The sequence below is a fragment of the Megalops cyprinoides genome, chromosome 18 (genome assembly GCF_013368585.1).
Source record: "Megalops cyprinoides isolate fMegCyp1 chromosome 18, fMegCyp1.pri, whole genome shotgun sequence".
In the NCBI taxonomy this organism is placed as follows: Eukaryota; Metazoa; Chordata; class Actinopteri; order Elopiformes; family Megalopidae; genus Megalops; species Megalops cyprinoides.
Window position 1 is genome coordinate 14,134,606 of NC_050600.1, and position 21,275 is coordinate 14,155,880.

At 42.0% G+C, this 21,275-nt stretch overlaps 2 protein-coding genes across 3 annotated transcripts in view; one reads left to right on the top strand and one right to left on the bottom strand.

Moving 5' to 3' along the window:
* snx25 (sorting nexin 25) overlaps positions 1–14,464 on the bottom strand; it is a 41,134-nt gene extending 26,670 nt beyond the window's left edge. The window contains exons 1-4 of one of the 2 annotated variants that reach the window (XM_036551506.1): positions 13,833–14,464; positions 11,933–12,005; positions 3,980–4,196; positions 212–384 (exon numbers count right to left, since the gene is read on the bottom strand). In XM_036551506.1, the coding sequence (XP_036407399.1) occupies positions 212–384; positions 3,980–4,196; positions 11,933–12,005; positions 13,833–14,150 (781 nt within the window). In that variant the 5' untranslated portion in view covers positions 14,151–14,464. Of the gene's footprint in view, positions 1–211; positions 385–3,979; positions 4,197–11,932; positions 12,018–13,832 lie in introns of both variants that reach the window. The other variant, XM_036551505.1, reaches the window with a different exon arrangement.
* A 1,602-nt stretch (positions 14,465–16,066) lies between these two features.
* Positions 16,067–21,074, top strand: cfap97 (cilia and flagella associated protein 97). Its single transcript, XM_036551595.1, has 5 exons — positions 16,067–16,299; positions 17,149–18,035; positions 18,780–19,042; positions 20,218–20,365; positions 20,545–21,074. Exons 2-5 carry the CDS (start codon positions 17,186–17,188, stop codon positions 20,646–20,648), a joined length of 1,365 nt encoding a protein of 454 aa, XP_036407488.1. The 5' UTR covers positions 16,067–16,299; positions 17,149–17,185; the 3' UTR covers positions 20,649–21,074.
* The last annotated feature ends 201 nt before the right edge of the window (positions 21,075–21,275 follow it).

A 21,275-nucleotide genomic window follows, 5' to 3' on the forward strand; every position in this document is an offset into this window, starting at 1 on the left:
ACGAACAAATGTAATGTAATGTAACACTGGTGTCTGGCAGTGTTAATGTTTGCAATGTATCTTTTTTGTTTTTTTTCTTGAATTACAGGTTGTATGTGCCTGGCTGAGCAGATTAAGTACAGTAGTGCCAGTTGACCGCACCCCCGCGCAGGGCTGAACCCCTGTGGCGACCCCCGTGAGATCCAGATGCCAGCCTGTCCTGGTGGCTCACCTTTGGTGGCGATGATCTCGGCCAGCACCATGCGCAGGCTGTAGGAGCGGGCGTCCCGCGCGGGCAGCAGGCACAGCAGCAGCAGGCGGGCGCAGCAGCGCAGGAAGCGCAGCTCCTCCTCCGGGCTGCGCAGACATGGGTGCAGGGCGAAGGGCTTGGGCGGCTCCTCCTGCCTGCAGAGTAACACACAACAGCCGGGGGGCCTCAGAGTACATTACATTACATTACATTACATGCATTTAGCAGATGCTCGTATGCAGAGACATCCAGCACAGTGAAGAGTGCAGTGTACAGTGAAAAGCTCAGGGTGCGCTGTCTGTTTTGGAGCCTGGATGTGAACTGTGACACTGCTCTGACTAGAGCGCAGTAAAGAAAAATGCTGAGTCATCGGTGCTGCAGGCAGGAAGCCGCTCTTTCACAATCAAACAATTCTATCCCGTTTCACTTATCATAACTCGTGACTGTGCAGGGAAATATTCTCTGCAAAACACAGAAAAAACTCTTTCTTCCATGGCTGTACTGAAAATGAAAGCAGTGTGAAGTCAGCTGAACCGATTTGCTGGAGGCAGGAGAATAATGTACCATGAAAGACACCGACTTCCACTGCGCTTGTCCTATGTGGGTCTAGAGTCTAGACGAATGAACTGAGCCTAAGACAACTGCAGTCAGATGGTTAAACCATCAGACCTGCACTGAAATGGCCACACTGCCATTCAACAAATCTGCTTCTTTACTTTGTGGATTAATTGTTCTGCCATGTAAAAGAGAAGGCTTGTCTGCTCCTAATACAAAGTTAATTGCTTCAGCATTGATGCAAGCATGGTTTCTGGAGAGAACAGGAGCACAGAGAAAGTCAATCTTATTACATCACTCAAGCACTTTGTTGTGCTTTTTCTTCAAAGATAAGAGATAAAAGGCACCCAGAAAAGCTCTCTGATTCAGAGACGTCTCCCTCACAGTGCAGATGCATTTGAACAGAATAATTTTGGACTTGCAAAGATGTATGTCTTTGTAATGACAGTATTCCATATGAGGGGTTTGAGAAAGCAGCCAGTGATAGGGGTATTGATCCATCTGGTCACTGCATCGACATTCATTCTAAACGAACACGGTCAAATTCAATTTGCAATGGACAAAAACACAGTATTGTGGTCTGAAATACAATGAACCCAAATTCACACAACAGGTGCCTCTTGAGACCATTTTGTGGATTCATCCCTTATGGATTCAACTGTTACTGCATCCTTTTAGATAAAATGATCCAAACCTGTTGATTTGGACCAGTAATAACAACATATGATACTGGATAGAATCAACAAAGAATGTCCAAATGGCATATTACTGGTAGATTGCTTTTATGTAATAATGACATGTGAAAACATTTTTTATGTGATGTGTTTTTACTTCTTGTTCTCTTGAAAGGAGGCTCACTCTGAGTAACTTTATAGTAGATGTTCCACTGAATGTCTGAGTGACTGAAAATTTTACTTGCTTAATAAAAGAAGACAGTGATTAGCACAGGAAGCAGTGCACGATTGTTCAATTCATGCCGCATTTGCTTGTAAAAGACTTAATTGCATGTTCTGCATGTTCTTCCTAATATATTCACAAATAAGAGTAAACATTCCCCATATGTAACTGACTTCACTGTGGCTGGAAATTAAGAAGCTTGGAATCAGTCAACTGTGTCCTATTGCTGCGAAATACAAACCCTGTACCAATTACTTCCTCAGTGACTTTCAAAATATTAGCCAGCCAAACAGTATTAGTATGCTACCACTGCTTACATGCCCAACTATAAAACCTCCAACTGAAAATACAATTATTTCTTTGCCATCATTCTGCATTACCCCTAGAGTCAACATGACTCATACCACAGAGCCAGGGATATTGAAACTTCACAGAGAGGGCCACTCACAGAATAGGCTGCCCAACTGTTGGGAGTGATAGCCATCATAACAATTCCTCGCGATTTAAAAATAACTTGAAACATGTGTACCCACAGCTGGGAATGACTGGATGAAATATTAATGGGCCTCAGTCTATGTTTCATGGACAGGAGCTCTAACACAACACAACAAGCCACCCTCTCCCTCCCTTGAGAAACCAAGCTGGTCCATCACGAGGCTGAAAGAAAACACACTTCCACAGTTCACTGAACCACATCTTAATTTAGCTACAAACACATCTGCGTTCACGCGTCACAGCTGGTGAGAGTGGCCCCCTAAAGCAGAGAAACTTACAGACCTTTGGCTGAACAGACCAATCGGTATTACAGACAAATGGGACATGGTTTACTCATTAACCCAAAAACACTGAGCTAGTCAAATGAACTCATGGCTATATACTGAAAATACTTTTTCTAAAGAATTAGGACACTGAATACAAGGCACTTTGAAAGTACACTATATGACCAAAAGTATCCGGACACCTGACCATCACACCTATATAAGCTTATTAGACATCCCAATAATAGTTCCCAATAATATGGAGTCCGCCCCCCTTGATTTTATGCACCTGAGTATGTGGACACCCCTCCTAATTATTGAGTTCAGGTGTTTCAACCACACCGATTAAGAGGTGCATAAAATCAAGCACATAGCCATGCAAATTCCATAGACAAACCATGGATGTAGAATGGGTCGTAATGAAGAGCTCAGTGAGTTTAAACATGGCACTGTCATAGGATGCCATCTTTGCCACAAGTCAGTTCACGAAATTTCTGCCCTGCTAGATCTGCCCTGGTCACCTGTAAGTGCTATTATTGTCAAGCGGAAGCATCTAGGAGCAACAACAGCTCAGCCACGAAGCGGTAGACCACATAAACGTACAGAGTGCTGAAGCGCGTAGCACGTAAAAACCGCCTATCCTCTGTTGAATCACTCACTACAGAGTTCCAAACTGTCTCTGGCTGCAACATCAGCACAAGAACTGTACGTCGCCAGCACGCCGCCACTCTGGAGCAGTGAAAATGCCCTCTTTGGAGTGATGAATCACGCTCCACTATCTGGCAGTCTGATGGACTCCAACTTTGTGGCAGCAGTTTGGGGAAGACCCTTTCCTGTTCCAGCATGACTGTGCCCCTGTGCACAAAGCAACATCCATAAAGACATGGTTTGACAAGTTTGGTGTGGAGGAACTCCGGTGGCCTGCACAGAGCCCTGACCTCAACCCCATTGAACACCTTTGGGATGAATTAGAACGCCGATTGCGAGCCAGGCCTTCTCATCCAACATCAGTGCCTGACTTCACAAATGCTCTTTTGGCTGAATGAGCACAGATTCCCACAGACACACTCCAAAATCTTGTGGAAAGCCTTCCCAGAAGAGTGGAGGCTGTTATAGCTGGAAAAGGGGGGGGGGGGGGGGGGGGGGGCAACTCCATATTTACGCCCATAGTTTTAGAATGGGATGTCCAATAAGCTCATATAGGTATGATGGTCAGGTGTCCACATAGTGTATGGTCATATAGTGTATGTTTCCTCTGGACTGAAAGCACAGTCCATTTAAAACATAATAAATAGCCCTCTTATGTACTGGCAGGATCACACTGACTCAGCACATTCCATTTACAAAGGAATTATGTAAGGCATTCTCAGACCACCGACAGAACTGACGCAGAACATGCATCTCTCCGGGCCACTTTGAGAACCAATGCTAACTGATGGCCAATCTGTCATGTCTTCATCTCTGCTATGCTGGGCAAATAGCCACCTCACACCATTCTGTAGGGCTGCTCAGGGCCCCCACACTACACTGTGCAGCCTACCTGGAGTCAGCGGCCTTGAGATGGCAGAAGTGGGTGTGCAGGGTCTTGACGGTGTCATTGCAGACCACGTTGACCACATCCACATCAGCTAGCCGTGTCCTCAGCTGCTTGACCATCTGCCAGAAGTCCTCGGACAGCATCTGGTACAGCTGGCCCTCATCCTGGCTCAGCGGTGTATACCAGGGCAGGATGTAGTCCCTGTAGCTGTAGTCAAATACTGCAAGAGAAAAGCAAGGGGTGGAGGACAGGCAGAGAATCAGAGCCCAGCCACCACACAGTGGGCAGCAGAATCAAACCTGCTCATTGTCATGGGTATGTGTATGCTTTTACTGTTTCACTGGCTATGTCCTCTTACTAACAGAATATGATGAGAACCAACAGAGGGAACCTCATTTCTCCTGTAACCATTACAGTACTGTTCATCAGGATTCATTTCTGTATTTTATTAACTGGCTTTCTCTCATTTCTATTATTACGCTTCCTTTAAGACTGTACTCACAAGAGATGCTCCTCAAACAATGCTGACAATCATAAAACAACCTGATAATGCACCCTCTTTACAAGCAGACACCTTGTATTAATTTAATGCATGTAAAATTGAGTTAATATATTCAAGGCATCTTAACCATAAGCTCAGACCAAAGCCCATCTGGAGTAACAAAAGCCCTTTCATCACCTCCAAGAAGACAGGTAATTATTAAAACAACAGCTTGACTCATTATTAATAATTATTAAAACTGCAGTGTAGCACAGTGGTAAGAAGCTCGTAACCAAAAGGTTGCTGGTTCCATTCCTCGCTGGGGTACTGCTGTTGTACCTTTGAGCCAGGTAGTTAACCCCAAACTACCTCAGTAAATATCCAGCTGTATAAATGGATAACTTGTAAAAACTGAAACCTACGTAAGTCGCTCTGGATAAGAGCCAACCAATTCTGTTACTTTTAAGCATTCAATGCGACTAATCATACAGAGGTTAATTAATTTTCTCAGCATAAAGTCTACAAAGCTGCTGAAGGGGTAAGCTGTTTAATCACCAGTAAATGTTCATTTCATCTTGCCTTGCATCCTTGTATGATGCACTCAGTAACACTGCACTGTATTAGCTGTGCAAACAGGTCCCTAGTTACGGTTTCCAGAATGTCAAGAAGGGTTCCCAGGTGGCAGATGGCTGGAATTCCAGCCAAAATCTTACAGACAGAGATCCAGACATGACATCCTATGCATGTCTGGATCTCACCCTACAAACACAAAATAAACCTGATGAGCATAATTATATGTCATCTCTGGAGTACATTAAATGGCAAAAGACAAGACAGTACACATATCTGCACTAGTTTTACTGAAACTCAATTTCTTTGGCCTGAATACGCCACAGCTCTATCCTGTGTGATGTGAGTCATCCAAATGTTGAATGTTCCCCCTTGTTTTCCATGGCAGTTCTGCAGTGCCTGGGAGGAATCCCTCCATGCTGTACTTCGAGATGCTAATTCAGTTTGACATCTCCCTCCCACACCTCACTAAACTCATTACGACTGCCCCCTCCCCCCCAAATTCATGCCTTTGCTGGAACTTTAGAGCCCTAAAACCTCAGGTTCCTCCCACCTTCTACACGCCGAGTATGTACCCTTACCCTCTGGCCATTGCCAAGTGTTCTGGTTTAACAAACTTTGAAACAGTCGCTAACTATAAAATTACTTCAACCTAGCCATGTGATGGAAAGACATATATTTAAAATACTTTACAGTCTTTACAGCACTTTGTTCAAATACACAGGCAGGTGTGCTAGTAACAGCTGGAGAGCACAGTTAACATATGACTAACTGTGAAATCTGTGTATTTTCCAATGATATTTTCAGCCCAGTTCCCTCTATAAGTTCAAGAAACAGTTATGTTTCAGAACATAACCACATGGCAGGCCATCCAACTAACAGAGCACCTGTCTTCATAACTGCTGACTCGGTAACACTGCTTAGGGGGTGTTATGTTCAGTCTCTTATCATATTCATAAAACTACCCAGCTTTCAAGTAATTATATCCCAAATCCAGCACACATTTACAAATGGTTCAAGAATGGTTGCATCCCTTAATATGAAAAAAGTAGTCCACCACTGGCAATTTATCAAGGTCACCAAGCATAACACAAACTAGTTTATGTTCTATGCTATGCATCTATGTAATAATAAATACATTAATAAATGTAACCTGTTATTTCAGCTGCTTAAAATGAATGAATATTACTGTGTGGATATGTTTTTCTTTCTATTCTTGCTTTTTGGAGAACATAAAGCCCAGGAAATTCATTCAATTAAACACACCAAGTGCAGACCAGATTAATAGCCTTTACAATGCAAATTTATAAATGGATGATTTATCTACTGGAATACTTTCTTAAATGTCTTAGCAGTGTTGCAAGCATTACTGTAGTGTGACTCCACTCATTCTTCCCCAAGATTATCAGTAATGCAATCAAAAGGGTCCAAACCAACAGAGAGACAAATACACTTTTCACTATGCATAGAGTAACAGCTGTAAAACTATGCATTTCCATACATGAGGGAACAGGCAGCGGAAACACCTCTATGAAAGGAATTCACTTGAATTTCTTTTCCAGTGCTACAGGAGGTCCAACATATGTTCAGCATAAAAACATGAACACTTTCTACTCTTTATATAGGCTTATAAAAAAAAAAAAAACGATCTGACTGAATGCAAAAATACTGAAACATTTGAAGAAATACAAGAAATGGTCCATGATCTTTTGAATTAGTATTCAGTGTAACATTTCATGACAGCAAACAGATGATCCTGGGCTGCCTGCTATGAATGTAAATATTACATGAGAAAACTGCATTTTGCTGCATTATTAAAAAACAATACACTGTGGAGCTGAATACTAAGCACAACACTCCTTAAACTGCCTTCCCTTTACAACTGTTTTCCTCTGCACCAAACATGCAGCTTGGATGACTTCACTGGGGTCAAAATTACAGCACTAGCCAGGCCCATTATACATTTAATGACAATGTAAACAGGCAACAGCAAATGAGGCCATGTTGTTCACTGCTTGCCAAATGTGAAGGAACACCTTTAGGCCATATTCTATTTATCTGATTCATCAGACATGATGCAGCAGGTACTTACACCGTCTGTCATAGTGTGAAGTGGGCTCTGTAACTGCCGCGTGAGCTACATAACAAACAATGTGGACACTTCGAATTAGCACACCCTCCCACCCCAGCAGGGAGTGTAATTAATACTGATGAAGATTCCAATCAATTAAATTATCTCCTCATGTAAACAGTTATGTGTGCATATCAAGAGGTGTCTATCAGCACCATGCTATGTAGGCCTACTATATAATAAGCAATGTTTGTTGAGGCAAAAATAATAATGAAATTAACTTTAGATATAAAAGGAATTCTTTAACTTCTTTTCCTTTTGTAACTTTTTCCAGCTCTGCATGTGCATTGATTTCCCATATCTCCCACTGACTTTTCTTTACCTAGAGCTTCAGCCAACACCTGGGTGGGGACACAGCCTGGAATAAGTAGTGAAGTTTTCTGTTCACTACTTCCTAGAACAGTTAGCCTTTGTTTCCAAGATCATCATGTGAACACCTCCAACACACTGCAACTGCATGGCTCATTAATGCTCTCTATCGCACAAGCAGGGGGCTTGCCTTTCACATACTTGTTTTCATATTCATAGTGGGGTGCAGTTCTTAAGACAGTGGAAAACAAGGCATCTTCTCTAATATACAATGTACTTAGTGCCTCTGTTTCTGACAGCCTGTGGCAGTGGGTCCTCGACCAGTGGGTAACCGGTAGCATGAGGTCTGCACTGAGTCTTCCCTTGAAAAGGTGAAAATACTGTTAACATGTATTCCTGCTTTAGCAGATGGTAATGACACTCATAGGTTCTCATTATTATCTGATCTTTGACTCCCCTGCTGTTGTAGGCTCTGAGAGCTAGTCAGCCTATTCTGCCTGAAGGTTACTCATGCCAAGATCTGCTTTCTACACGAGCCAGTGGACTCAGACAGACACATTGGATATCACTATGTCAACTAAGAAGAGGAAACTATGGTAGTATAACGTTTTCAGAAAGTTCAATAATTGTCTTTAAAATTTGTGAGAAATATTATTATAACTTTATAGACAGAATTATCTGGTTAGAAAGCTTAACCTTTTAAACCGTATGTGTTCTATTACCCATTTGTACAGATGGAAGGGAGAATCCATTTGAAGGACCCTTTGCTCAAGGTGGTACTGTGAAATGGGAGAATAGTGGAATGCATCCTCAGTTCTGACTACATCCTAATAATTTAGGGAACTTGAATTACTGTATTCCATCAAAAAGCTACATTTTGCTTAATTTGTGTTATTTCAGTAGATATGAATTTTCATACAATAAAAGTATGAAGATTGCATTTGATGTGGTTATGGTGGTGGTTTGGAGTCCGACCATGGGCCAAGGTTGTCGACCTCCCATGTGTGCATCATAAACAAGGAAAAGAAGGGGTTGGGGTTGAAGGAGCTCATGCATAAAGGAAGCGGTAGGTTTTTATAGTAACAGATAGGACCAGTTTGTCTAAGTTTGGTTAATTGTGTAGGGATTGCCTGAAATTGAATAAATGGAGACCAAGATGAACCAGAAATAGTTTACAAAGTTCCTTAGTCTGAGAAGCTAAGCAGCTGCTTAGTGCAATTCAGCCTGAGGAGATGCACTTAGTGACACAGACGCCCATCTCTGTCCTGTGCTGATAAAGAACCCAATGTTGCTTGTAAACTGAGAATAAAGACAAGGCTCAAAACAGTTAAATAATCAGTTCAGCTATTAAAAGCAGTAAACAGCAGAGCAAACATCTAGTTTTAGAGAGGATTTGTGTGCATATGCTAGTTCATAAATGGAGTCTTGTAACTGTCTCTTCTCCAAGACACACAAAGCTCAACACACTTAATGGTGATGTAATGAATGGCCATTTTTAGCACCCCCCAGTCCACCAACTTAGTCATCAACTCCATCCCCATTAAATAAAAATGGAAACATTAGCTGTAAATTGTAAGGTTCTTTTATAAATAAAGTACATAATGAACAGAATTATGTACTTGCAGAAAAAAATGTTTAAGTGAAAATCTTCACCAGACAAGCTAAATTTCAGCAGACATGCAGAAATACCTTACCTGCAAAATGCCTAGCACACCATAGCAGAGACAGTTCAGGACCACCTCTATTTTACAACTGGGCTGAGGTCTGCTTTCCACAGCAGAGTATCAGCTCTTTTGATAGATGCTGGATGTAAATACAACAGACAGTGTTCTCCCTTCCAAGGCAACAGAGATGTGTCTTTCACTATGAGAACGTTTTTTCATAAAAGATGAAATATAGACTAACATGGTAATTCACCCTCGCTCTAAAGCACATATCCAAGTGGTTTGACAAGACTTGTGTCACAACTAGCCGCCTCCTGATCACCCCAAAATTTAAGATCAGAGACCTCTGCTGAAATTAGGTTTTTAGGAGAGACATCTGTGGTATCTGGGGCATGTCAAAACTGTTTTAATTATGCTGGAATATCTTTATATCTCATCCTATTTATTTCCATTATCCCCAGAGTAAAGAAAGTCACTTTGATAGTATCAAAGGACCACCAGTGCTAAAAGAGGGACTAAGTTGATTTCAATATGTCTGGCTCAACAGAAATTGTAATTAGCTGGAAAGCACAATTTCCATAACTCCTTAATTGCACTGCACCACACACTACAGGCCTATCTCCTTATAGGGGAAAATTTTCAGAAAGCTTCCACACTAATTAAAGGCTGTTTTAAGGGCTTAGATCTGCCATGCTGAAAACTGGAGGAGAGTGTTGAGAATAGAAGAAAAAGACTCCATCATTAGACAGCAGACACCGCGCTCTACATAGGCGGCCATTTTGCTGTGGTGTAATCTGATTACTCCCACTCAGCACATGAAGAGAAAAAAAAAACAGCCTCATGGGGGACACAGTCTTGCATTGTTGTCTAATCTTTGGTCTGAGTGCCACATAAAAATGCAGTGTCTGTAAACATGTCCCTCTTACACATATATAACAACTCTGTGACAGACAGCCCCAGGCTCCATACCCACGGTGTCTCCATACGCTGCTCTGTCTTTAGTGATGAGCAGACTGGGTGGTTTTCTCAGGTCTCAGACACATGCTTGTCATCCTGTCATCTGCAAACACCTCTCCTCTAAGATTCATACCACTGTCAAACTGGAACAAACACTTTTTTCCCTATTCCTGTGGCAACTGTAAACTCTGTAACCCAATCAGGTAGGACACGGACATAGAGTGTTTCCAGAAGCCGGTGACAGGGATTATTACACTATCAAACCTGGTTAAGATATGAGATTTAATCCAGTTGTCATCCCTCCAACAACCACCTACTGAGTGCACACAAAGATCTGATACAAGATTGTTTGCTCATATATTTTTCTGACTCCAGTGCAGAGTTGTATGCTAGGCGTGACATGGAAAAGATAATTTCCTCAACACAGGGGTTCTAGGGTGCAGCAAATGAGGGAAGAGACACAATGAAAGAATTAAATGGACTGGAATGGAATCAATGGGTGGTAGAACTGCCTGCATTCTGACAGGAGAAAAATGCTTTTTCCCCCTGATTAAGATTGACACCATCACATCTAAACACCAAATGGAAGGTGAGGTATAAAACAAAGCAATCAGGAATCAATAAAAAAACTCCATTCCAGTGTAGCTCTGCTGCTAATTCAACACATGACAAATTCCACATTGACTGTAATGAACTGAAAATGAGAACAATTCATTACCTCCACCGGACAACAGAAAAATGAAACAAATTTGGAAACCCAACAAACAGAACGATCATTCATGACATTCATCATGTCATTCATGTAAAGATCTCTGCAACTTCAACATGATTGTTAAAAAAAACATATGAGGCACAACAGACAGCTTGAAAACTGCCAAATCACCCATTCATAAATGGACAAGATTGATACTTCTTAGCCCAAATGCATTTTATTTAAATTTCAGTCATGAATACAACCCTGGACGAATTTTGATTCATTAGTTTGTTATTTCATAATCGGAGTTGACATATTCTGGGTGACAACCAATAAACAGGTCCTTCATGAGTGTCATGTGCTCCCCTGCCACTCACTCAACAGCAAGCACTTAGCAGAGCAAACAAACAAACACCACACTCTCTGGGTAAAAACCCTAGAGGATCAACAGCCCAGTTCCAACAGGCATTCAGCTCATCCCTGAGAAAGGGAAATTCATACTGAGATTTTGTACTTCTGCAATTCTGTGCCATGACCACTGCTTGAGAGCAGACGAGGGCATTCAGGTAAGCGCAGCAGGCCCACGGGGGATAGATATTTCATTTGTCTTCTAATATTGTGTGATGCTTGAGTGACTGCAGAGAGGCACATGCTGTGATAAAATCCCCCCCCCCCCCCTTTTTTTCTGTGCTCACAGGAAGGCCTACAAAAAATAACAGCAGCCTCCCACAGTTAGCTCAGTAGGACAAGCTCCTTCGTTTACGTCTTCAGCGACATATCAAAAGCACCTAATGACGAAAAGTGCCATTGACTCACAGTCTGCATCCATTACAAACAAAACGGTTCCACCATAATAGGGTGTACGGGATGCACACTCATTTGCTTGTTAACAAATGAGATTATGTTTTAAAGCAAGGCTTGATTTTGGCATTGGTTTCAGTGTCATGGTTGTTTATACATGACATTGAAACCTCAGGCCTTTATTAATTTCAGGAGGCGAATGCCATCAACATTACAAATGTGTTGAAGACCTTTATCAAAGATTACATATTTTTAAAATGGGCAAACTATGCTACCTTGGTAAGCTGTAAAAACCACCAAAAAAAAGTCAGAGGAAGTAAATGGGAGATCCCTGTTCAGGAACACTCACCTTCTTTGAGGGCCTTGTCCACATTGTGAGACACCACAACTCTTCTCATTTGCGCAGACTCGGAAAGCGGCACCTGAAAGCAGCCCTGCAGTTCAGAATACAATTCAGACATCACTGAAACAGAGTGAATCAAGCCAAGGCTTCCAGCCCAGCTTGACAAAACACAAACAGCACCTCCCATGGAGGATATGTGATAATATTCTCTACAGAGATGAGCTGCCTGTTTAACAGCCCACCCATCATGATGACCCTTCATTCAGCTCTGAGTGGAAAAACTTGAGTGAAGCCCTAATATTGATTGGAAGCTAGAGCACCCAGTGAGAGTTTTCCATCTTGTTCTTGGCAAAGCATGTGAAACCTGCACGAAAGTGGCCTCCCACAGACAGCATTGGATATTCCTTAATTACGTCACTTGCCAATATTCAGTTCAAACCACCCAGATGCATGGATTTTGACGTCAACACCCACACTCATTTCATGCAGCTGATGATACATTTTTACAACACTGTGCACTGCACGGTTACTAATGGGAATGAGAAATGACAGGAACAGCATCATCTGGTCGCTGCACTCACCACTGGGAGTGGGAACATGTCAGATTTTCAGCGCTCATGTTTTAGCCTCCAGGGGGACCAGGCGGCATATAAAATAATGCAAATGCCTCCAATGTCATCTTAACACTACGCATGACCATGCATTCCAGGTACCAGTCATCATGGTAATGCAATAAAAGGATGAGCTCTTCTAAAACTGTGCACAGGAAAAGCAACCTGCAATTGATATAGTCCGGAGGCTTTCACAGCCGCTGAGATTTATGGATCCCTTCAGCTGTGTTTTGAAACAGATCACACAAATCAAACAGACTGCATCATTAAAACAGAGGACCAAAAAAGAAATCGAAACTGACCTAATGCAAAGCTAGAACAAAGTAATTCCACACTTAAACGGATGCCTGTGATACCTTGGAGTGTATCAAATAATGCCCAATGCAAAGCTATGCTTTTACTGCCATTTTATGCTGCACGTGCGATGAATGCTGCCGTGTGTCCAGCTGCAATGTCACCGTAGCTGGAAGGGCCAAATGTGGGTGACATTTTCCATTTTCATACTGAAACTCCAGTATTTTCTATTATTTAACATAGATGTCTGTTTATGTGTGTGCGCACAAACAAACGAACAATCTCAGAGGAGAAGTATTATTATTTTCAGCACTTATTTCCTTCAAAATGCAATGCAACAGGCAGCGTGGTTCTCTCAACCATTTATTTTCCTCGAGGAGGCAGATGGAGACACAGCAGAGGAAACACCAGACCTTTCTCAAGTACATAAAGCAATGCTCCACATTCTGTGACGTGCAGATGACAGAAACTACTGACTTTATTCAGACGCCCGAGGCACAAGGGCGATGCTGTGTATAAGCCATGTTTGAAAAACATCGATGTTTGAAAAACATGGACTTGAATCTGAACACACTTAGCAGATTCAATCTGTCCAATGCATAGTAACTGAACACTCAGAAAGGACTGCCACAGACAAAGAAAATGAACACATAAAAACTAAAATCACAATAGTACAGTCAAGACATATAAGTCAATAGCAGGCTACATTCTTGATTACTCCTTGGATCTACTACAACATCGTATCTCAAATGAAACGGGCACTATTTACAGCAATATCACTTAATTGGCTAGATCTGCCAGCTCAATTTAACGAGTAAATGTATTTTAACGTTGACATTTAACATTAATAAGATCAATCAATACATCAATAATGCAGTATACTATTCTAAATTAAATGCAAATGGAAAATAAGATAAAAGATATGTTCCAACCTGAAAGACCACTATTCGTAAACATGATCATACTCAAGAGAATAGTTAAGAGCTGGCCAGCGTACTTACCATGAGTTTATTAAGTAAATCCAGCAAGTGCGATGACCTCCTCAAAATGTCAAACCTACTACTTTTAGGGGGACTCTTCTTCACGAGGAGCCCAACGCTTCCCAACGAAAAACAAAGCAACGCGAATGAAACGTAAATAAAAATCTTCAGAAAAAAACACGTAAGGGTAAGCTGCCCATTCCCAATTTGGAAGAGTACAGCAGCAACGATAACGATGGTGACAGCGTGCAAGAACCGAGAGGAAGAGGGGTGAGACGCGGCGCTAGACATGGGGGTATTGGCGGTGCTGCTCGGAGTCCTGCTGCCATCAACATACATGCTGCTGAGACTGACATTTCCTCAAAGCCAGTAAAACAGACTCCACCACTCTTGCGCTTGACTGATCTTCACTTGCAACAATGCAATCTCTTACTAGCTGGCTAGCCCAATAGCTGATTTACAAGCTAGATAAGAATACATCGATAACGACCTGTAGTACAAATTACGACCAAGAAAACATAATTTCATCGTTCTAGGTATCGGTAAGCTCGCCAGCAATGCAGCGTTACTGGGATTTGCACTGCAATATCACATCATGTGTAGCTAACGTTAACTCATAAACTGCAGTAGAACTAGCCGACTTAGGTATATACCAAGCTACCTAAAACCAGCTGGCTAGTCTTCCAAAATAAACCTACAGTGGCTAACGTTAAGCAATAACGGGATGCCAGCTAGCGATCTTGTTTTCTTCATTTCATTGAATCTTTCAGCATGCCATTCACCCCCGCCGTGTCATGCATGGGTACGATCACTTGAAGAACGATTCTTGCCCACGCATCTCCTTTTCTCAAACACCGCTGTGTACATGTTACTCCAACCTCACGTTTTCTATTTCATTTCTCTGTAGACAAGCAGAGACTGAGGAAACAAATCTCTGCGCACGTGAAAAGTGTTGTCCAATCGGGGTGAAGATGAACCACACATTCCAAACCTAGGGTTCCAGTCCATCGCGACCAATGTAACAAGTCAGCCTAGAAAGAAGTAGCAGCACACAGCGTTGATGATCTACACATTGGGAATTGTTGCAATGACAGTGAGTCAACAGAGGCGTGTATGTAACTTATAGATTTACCTTATCTGTGCTGAATTTGTGCTTTTAAGTTTGAATTACTCTGCAGCCAGCAAGCTATCTTATCGTGGTTTGAGGCTATATGAACTTCCAACAATGTTTAAGTTTCAAATACCTCACAAAACACAGTTCTTGTACTTTGGTCACATACCTATCGTGTACATTTAAGAGGAATGTATATCTTTGCAACGGTTTTTATGATAATTAGTAGCCTATTACAGAGGGAAACCTGTTGTTTCCGTAAATGTTTGGTTTGGACTTTGTCCACATGTAACGTGTTTTCAAAACACATCGCTGAAATCACATATTCTGTACGTGTCTTTCACTTGCAAAGGGTATAGATAATGTATTCTCAAATAAATCCAAGCGCTTATAAATCCAAACACTCCAAATCCATTCCTGAATGCAAATGTTTTGTCCGAAAATACTGTATTTGGAGTATAAGTGTTAAATGTAGATGAAAATACTTTTAACATGGACGTGTAAATGCTATGTATAGACAAAGAGATGTATAAGCTTTAAGAGGACACCATGTGTCCTTGAATTCAATCGAATACCAGGGTGGTTGTCAGCCAGCCAGCGGACGATGAATAAATTTAAGGTGACAGCAGGAGGATATAAAAATATTAGTTCCATTAAAATGACTTTCAGCATTATTATAATATCCAAACACTTTTTCAACAAAGGCCCCCAAGAGTGGTGCATGACATAGTTGCAATAGAATAAAAAAGAAGAAATACTGTATATGTTATATCCTTTAATAAAATAACAAAATAAAGAAATGCTAAAACACAAATTAAGTGCATAAAATGTGGCTATAAAACATAAATTATGAAAATTCATGCGAAATACAGAGATTACTTGATATCCCCGTCATTATTATTAGTAGTAGTCACATTACATAGTAATGGCAGTAGTACAGGTTTTAAGATGCTACAGTTCTTTTGGTTATAACCCCATCTGCTGGAACGTCTCAAAAGTCTTCAAATTATACCTAAGCGTGTGGGTGTCAGGAAGTGACGTTCCTTGGTTACAGTAGTATTTTCCGTCTTTTTATATGTAGCTAGCCAGCGAAGCTAACGTTATAGAAGACTGTTGTACTTTACAATCTTAACCAGTTACTTCTCTCACTTTTTAAATAAATATTTTTGTTTATGATGCCGTTTTTGTTTTACTAAGCAGATAACGTTATATAATAGTCTATACATAACAAGCAACTGAGCTCAGTAGCTAGCAAGCTAATGAGGCTGAAGCCGTAATAGACAGCTAGTTAGCTAGCTACCAAACTAACTACAGTAGCTGACGATCGAGTTAACCAACGTCAGCTACCTTGTGTTCACTGGAACGCCTACCCGCCTGGTAAGATTCACCAATATTAAATATTAATCAATTGAGACAATTGTTGCTTTTGAGCCATGTACGAAGCAATACAAGATGGGTTTATGGAGTTTTGGTACTAGCTGGTCAATCGCATCAGTATGGCCAAACCATCGTCACGCAACAAAAGTAACCTCGGTAGCCACAGTTGCTATTATAACGGTACTATATTAACCGACAACAACGACCAGTCAGGTACTCCAGCCCGTGGCGTCGACTGCTAGTTGGTTAAGAGAAAATGTAACGTCATCATACTTTGGAATAGATTAAGAACCAGATTTACTGTTCACTTGATGGCTTCCTTGGCACTTAGTTATGTTGGCAAACAGAGATGGCTCGTTAGTTCATTGTAACAGTAAGGGACAGAAGGTTGGATTTAACATTATCTAATGTCAGACTAGTTTACAAGCTAGCCAGTATGCTTGCATGATATGGTTAGTTATGATGCCCCTAGCTACTCAGATTCACATGCGCGCTGTGCTTGGTAACGCAGCAATTTACAGAAAGGCTTCAAGCCATTTGCGTTTTCATGTTTTCCGGTCAGGAGCTTTCTCTGAGCTAACATTAGCTAGTTAGGTGGTGAGCTAGAGATGAATCATGTTAGCTAACGTTAGTTAGAATAACTAGTTAAATGACAAGTTGAGATTTTATTCCAGTTATTAGCCATCTTCAGAGAAAATCTGGTTAGCAGTGATTACTGTGTAGGCGTATCATTAATGCCGGCACCGCAACGCAGACAGAAATAAAGAGAGGTTTTTTTTAAGACACAGCCTTTCAGCAAAAAGAAGCATTGTCATTGTAAAATAAACTAACAGTCTATTTCCTTGATAGCTTTCTGGAGGTCTAAGGAAGAGCCAGACTTTCCGTCATGTACAGCCCTAAGGAACTTGAAGGAGAAGTGGATCATTCTTTCTTTGATAGTGATTGTGATGAACATGGAAACGACAGAGGAGATAACTCTAGACGTATCAATGGTGCAAACAATAATACATCAAAGCAAGTGGAAGATGAAGTTACAGAGTTTGGGGACATTCCGTTCATCAAAGAAAAAAAGGGTAATGGTTCTCTGAATGATGACCGTAGCCGACCTTCCAGCTCTTCTTCATTGCTCAGCTTTGAGGAGCAATCCGAAGCAGACAGCAGAAGGTCAGACGGCAATCCCAGCAGCCACTTCCAAATCACGACCAAAATCCCCACGGGCTTATCAGATGAGGAGAAGGGGAAGGACGATGGCGAGGACGAAGACGGCTACAGACAGAGCGAGGAGGACAGCGAGGAAGATCTGGTTCAGAGGCCTCCCAGGTGTAAAGTGGTGCATCACGGCCTTCCCAGGAAATCCAGCGGGAAGTTCAAGAGTGGGAAGTACAGCCCGCCCTCCTCGTCCAAGTCAGAGACTTCCTACAGCAGCGAGGAGAGCTCAGCCTCTGATTTTTCTCCCCAGAGGACCCCCGCCGGCTCACAGCCCGGTTCCTCCCCTCCGCACCGAGCCAAGCTGGGCGCGCTCGCCAGACGGGAGAGGCCGAGGGTCCCGGAGGAGGAGTCGGAGGACACGGTGACAGACGTGACCCCGCTGTCCACCCCCGACATCAGCCCCATACAGTCCTTCGAGCTAGCCCTGGGGAAGGATGGAGAGCGGGAGAGTGTGATTGTTAGACAGCATAATGTCAGAGGGGGCCTGTGTGTTGGACATGCCCATGATGTGGAATCAGTTTCTGAAGGTGAGGAGAGATGAGCCAGCTGACATGCATGAGCTCTCTATCCTATGATGATACATGGTGGTTGATGGGCAGGGCCAGTAATCTGTAAATTATGCCATAGATTATAGTCAGCTTCACTGTGGTACTTTTTATTATGTTCTAATTACCTTGCTAATTACCGTGCTTTCTCATGGTTTTACAAAACCATCATGTTTTGTTTTCAACCTGGAAGTTATACTGCACCATGTCAGCTGGGCATATTTTATTAAAAAAGAGGGGTAATCCAGGAGTTTCCCATCAATTTCATTAAACATGCGGCCTAATTCAGAGCTAGGTGAGATTGTCTGTCAGGTTTATACTTGCCTTTCAACTAGCCACATATTTACACATGGAACAGGAGAGTTCAATCTCAATCCAAACCCCAGTTTTGCTAAAAAAAAATTAAATGCATACTTGTTGAGCCTTCTGGACTGAAATTGCACACCTTTGTTTCTTGTAGTGTATGCCTAAATTGATTCTTGGAACTGAATGCTATAAATTTTAGGCTTTGAAGTTCAGGTAGACTGACAACATTGTAATGGTGTAATATTAACGTACAAATTTTAAATTCTAGAGAGGATGTGAAACCTTTGTATTTGAAAAATTCTACATGCTTTGACATTGAGTATTTTCAGTAGTATATGTAAAGCTAAAATTGCATAAATACAGTGCAGTCTGTATAAATTGCACACTGACAAATTCCACCTTCCCCGCTGGTCCGCGAAGCTTTCATGAAGCTGGAGAAGAAGCTGGAGAGGGAACTGGTGCTCGAGAGCCCCACGCGGAGGTTCCGGAAGAACTACTCATTCAGCAACGACGAGGTGGTGCGCATCGACCGGGAGAACCAGCGGCTGCTGCGGGAGCTGTCCCGCCGGACGCCCCGGCCCAAAAGCGCCGCCTTGAGGAAGCCCAGCAGCCCGCCCGTACGCCTCTACCACAGCGCGCTCAACCGGCAGCGCGAGCAGCAGAGGATCGAGAGGGAGAACATGGTGAGGCCCACAGCTTCTGCTGGAGGCTCCTTTCGCTTTGCCATTAGAGTAACGTGTATCTGATTAACGGGAAGGCCTTATTCTTAGATATCCAGCTCAGTTTGACGGTGATGCTATAATTATTTAATTATTACAAAACTCTTAAAATGGTGAGTACCTGCTTAACCCATAGGGCATTGCTTTGTGTGGGATTAAAATTTGTATCTTTGTCCCTTGATGTATTAATGTAAAAATGTATTAGATGCAAATACAGCAATATCAGGATGTGAGAACAAATGCAAGCCAGTGCTGACAGGACTGTGACCAGTAGGTGGTAGCCCTGCACCATCATTTGTGAAGTCTCATGGATTCCTCCTGTTTATGCACAGCTCAATAGGAGTTGTGCTTTCCATAAATACAAACAAATATGCAGTGAACATTATCTTTAACATTGTGCAGTTTTTAGTTTTAATTCAGATAATGAAACAAAAGAAATACTAATTTTCCCAATAGCTGTCCAAAATTAAGCAAGTACTTTTGCACATGTGCAAAAGTACTTGCTTAACTACCTGTTTCTCAGGTAGTGTAGTTATTTGTGGAAACTCGGTCAAGCAAGTCTCTGTGCAAATTTGCAGGTTGCAATTAAGGACACTATTTGTCAATCTAATTTGAACAGATTCACAAGTGCCAAAGATAACATTCAGTCTTAAGTTGTTTTAGGCAACAGGAAGACTTTGTTCAATATTTGTGAACAGTGACTAGCCATTTAGATAGCAAAAAAGTGGTGTTATACAAATTGTTCTTAACGTGAAGAATTATACAAAATAATTTTTGAATTCAGATATTAGAAGAATAAATAGTGTTTTTTTCTGAGCAAAAAAAAGATTGCTAAATGGTATTTTCCTTTTGATGTATATCAGACATGGCAAATTTGACAGCTGCTGTTGTGGGGAAGGGTTACTGAGGGGGAGCAAGGTCATGGCTTTCAGCCATCAAGTGGATATAAGTAGGTCATGCAGAGCCTCAGTCATTTAGCACTCTCATAACATAAATCAGTGACAAATCTGAGTGAATCCAAATTTCAGCCCAGGAGACCTTGGATTCGTATTAGTCTGTTCATGGTTCATGGTACAAGTTGCGTAATTTTAAAATACTGATGCTGAATTTCTTCAAACCTTATGGACGATTCCTCCCAGGCCTTCCTGAAGAGGCTGGAGATGGCGAAGCCCACAACTGGCATGAGGAGGGCAGAGCAGCTGGCAGACTACCAACGGCAGGCCAGATATCTTGGAGCAGCACCCCCCTCCAAATTAGAGAGGTCCCCTACCAGCAGGAGCTCAACAGGTTGGTACTCATATCCAACAGAGTGAACCCTGTCCATAGTTCACTGCTCTCAAACGTCCATTCAGGTAGTGTTCAGCACAGACTTTAGCAGGACCACCTTACAATCTCCTCTGTGTGACTCTGTAACCACATACATATGCATATGCAATGTGACATGTCTCCATTCCTGTGTTCCTCAGCTAAGAGCTCCAGACTGTGCAGTGCCTCCAGCCTCCACAGAGCCAGACCAGCATCCAGCGTGTCCACCACAGTATCCAAGCCCAGCAGGGCTGCCTGGCCTTGAGGGGGCATGGCAGTGGCTGTTTGTGTGTGTCTTTAAATGCCACCTGATTACAGCTTAGGACATGCCCCAGCTGGAACTGTCCCTCCGCCCTGATCCTGGAGGACTGTAGAGTCAGAGGTTCATTGTACCCTGCGTTTGACTAATCGTGGTCTCAAAAGAATTAATGTTACTATGGTTATATATAGAGCAGTGTAAAGCAGCATGACAATAGCCTCCCAGGGCCAGAATCAGGGACCAGCCCAAAGCATTTTGTGTTGTGCAGGTAGTGTGGCGCTTCAGTAAAGTGGAAAAAGCCGTATCTTAAAGAAATTGCTTAGACATTGAACACAGCACTTATTAAGATGAGTAAACACACTATCAATGTGCTACTAAAGTAATTACATCTCTTGCTGTATCAGTAAGCCAGTCATACACATTAATATTGCAGTCTCATGGGCTACAGTTTTGATCTTAATTACATTAGAACATATGGACAGAGATTTATGTTTGTGTAAAGAATTTAAACAATTTTGGTTGAAAAAACATATATATATATATATTTGATATTGTGACCTGTGCATTTCCGTGTTTCTCAATAAAGTTGCTTGTTACTGAAGACCTGCTGTGTGCCTATTAAATCCTAGTCCT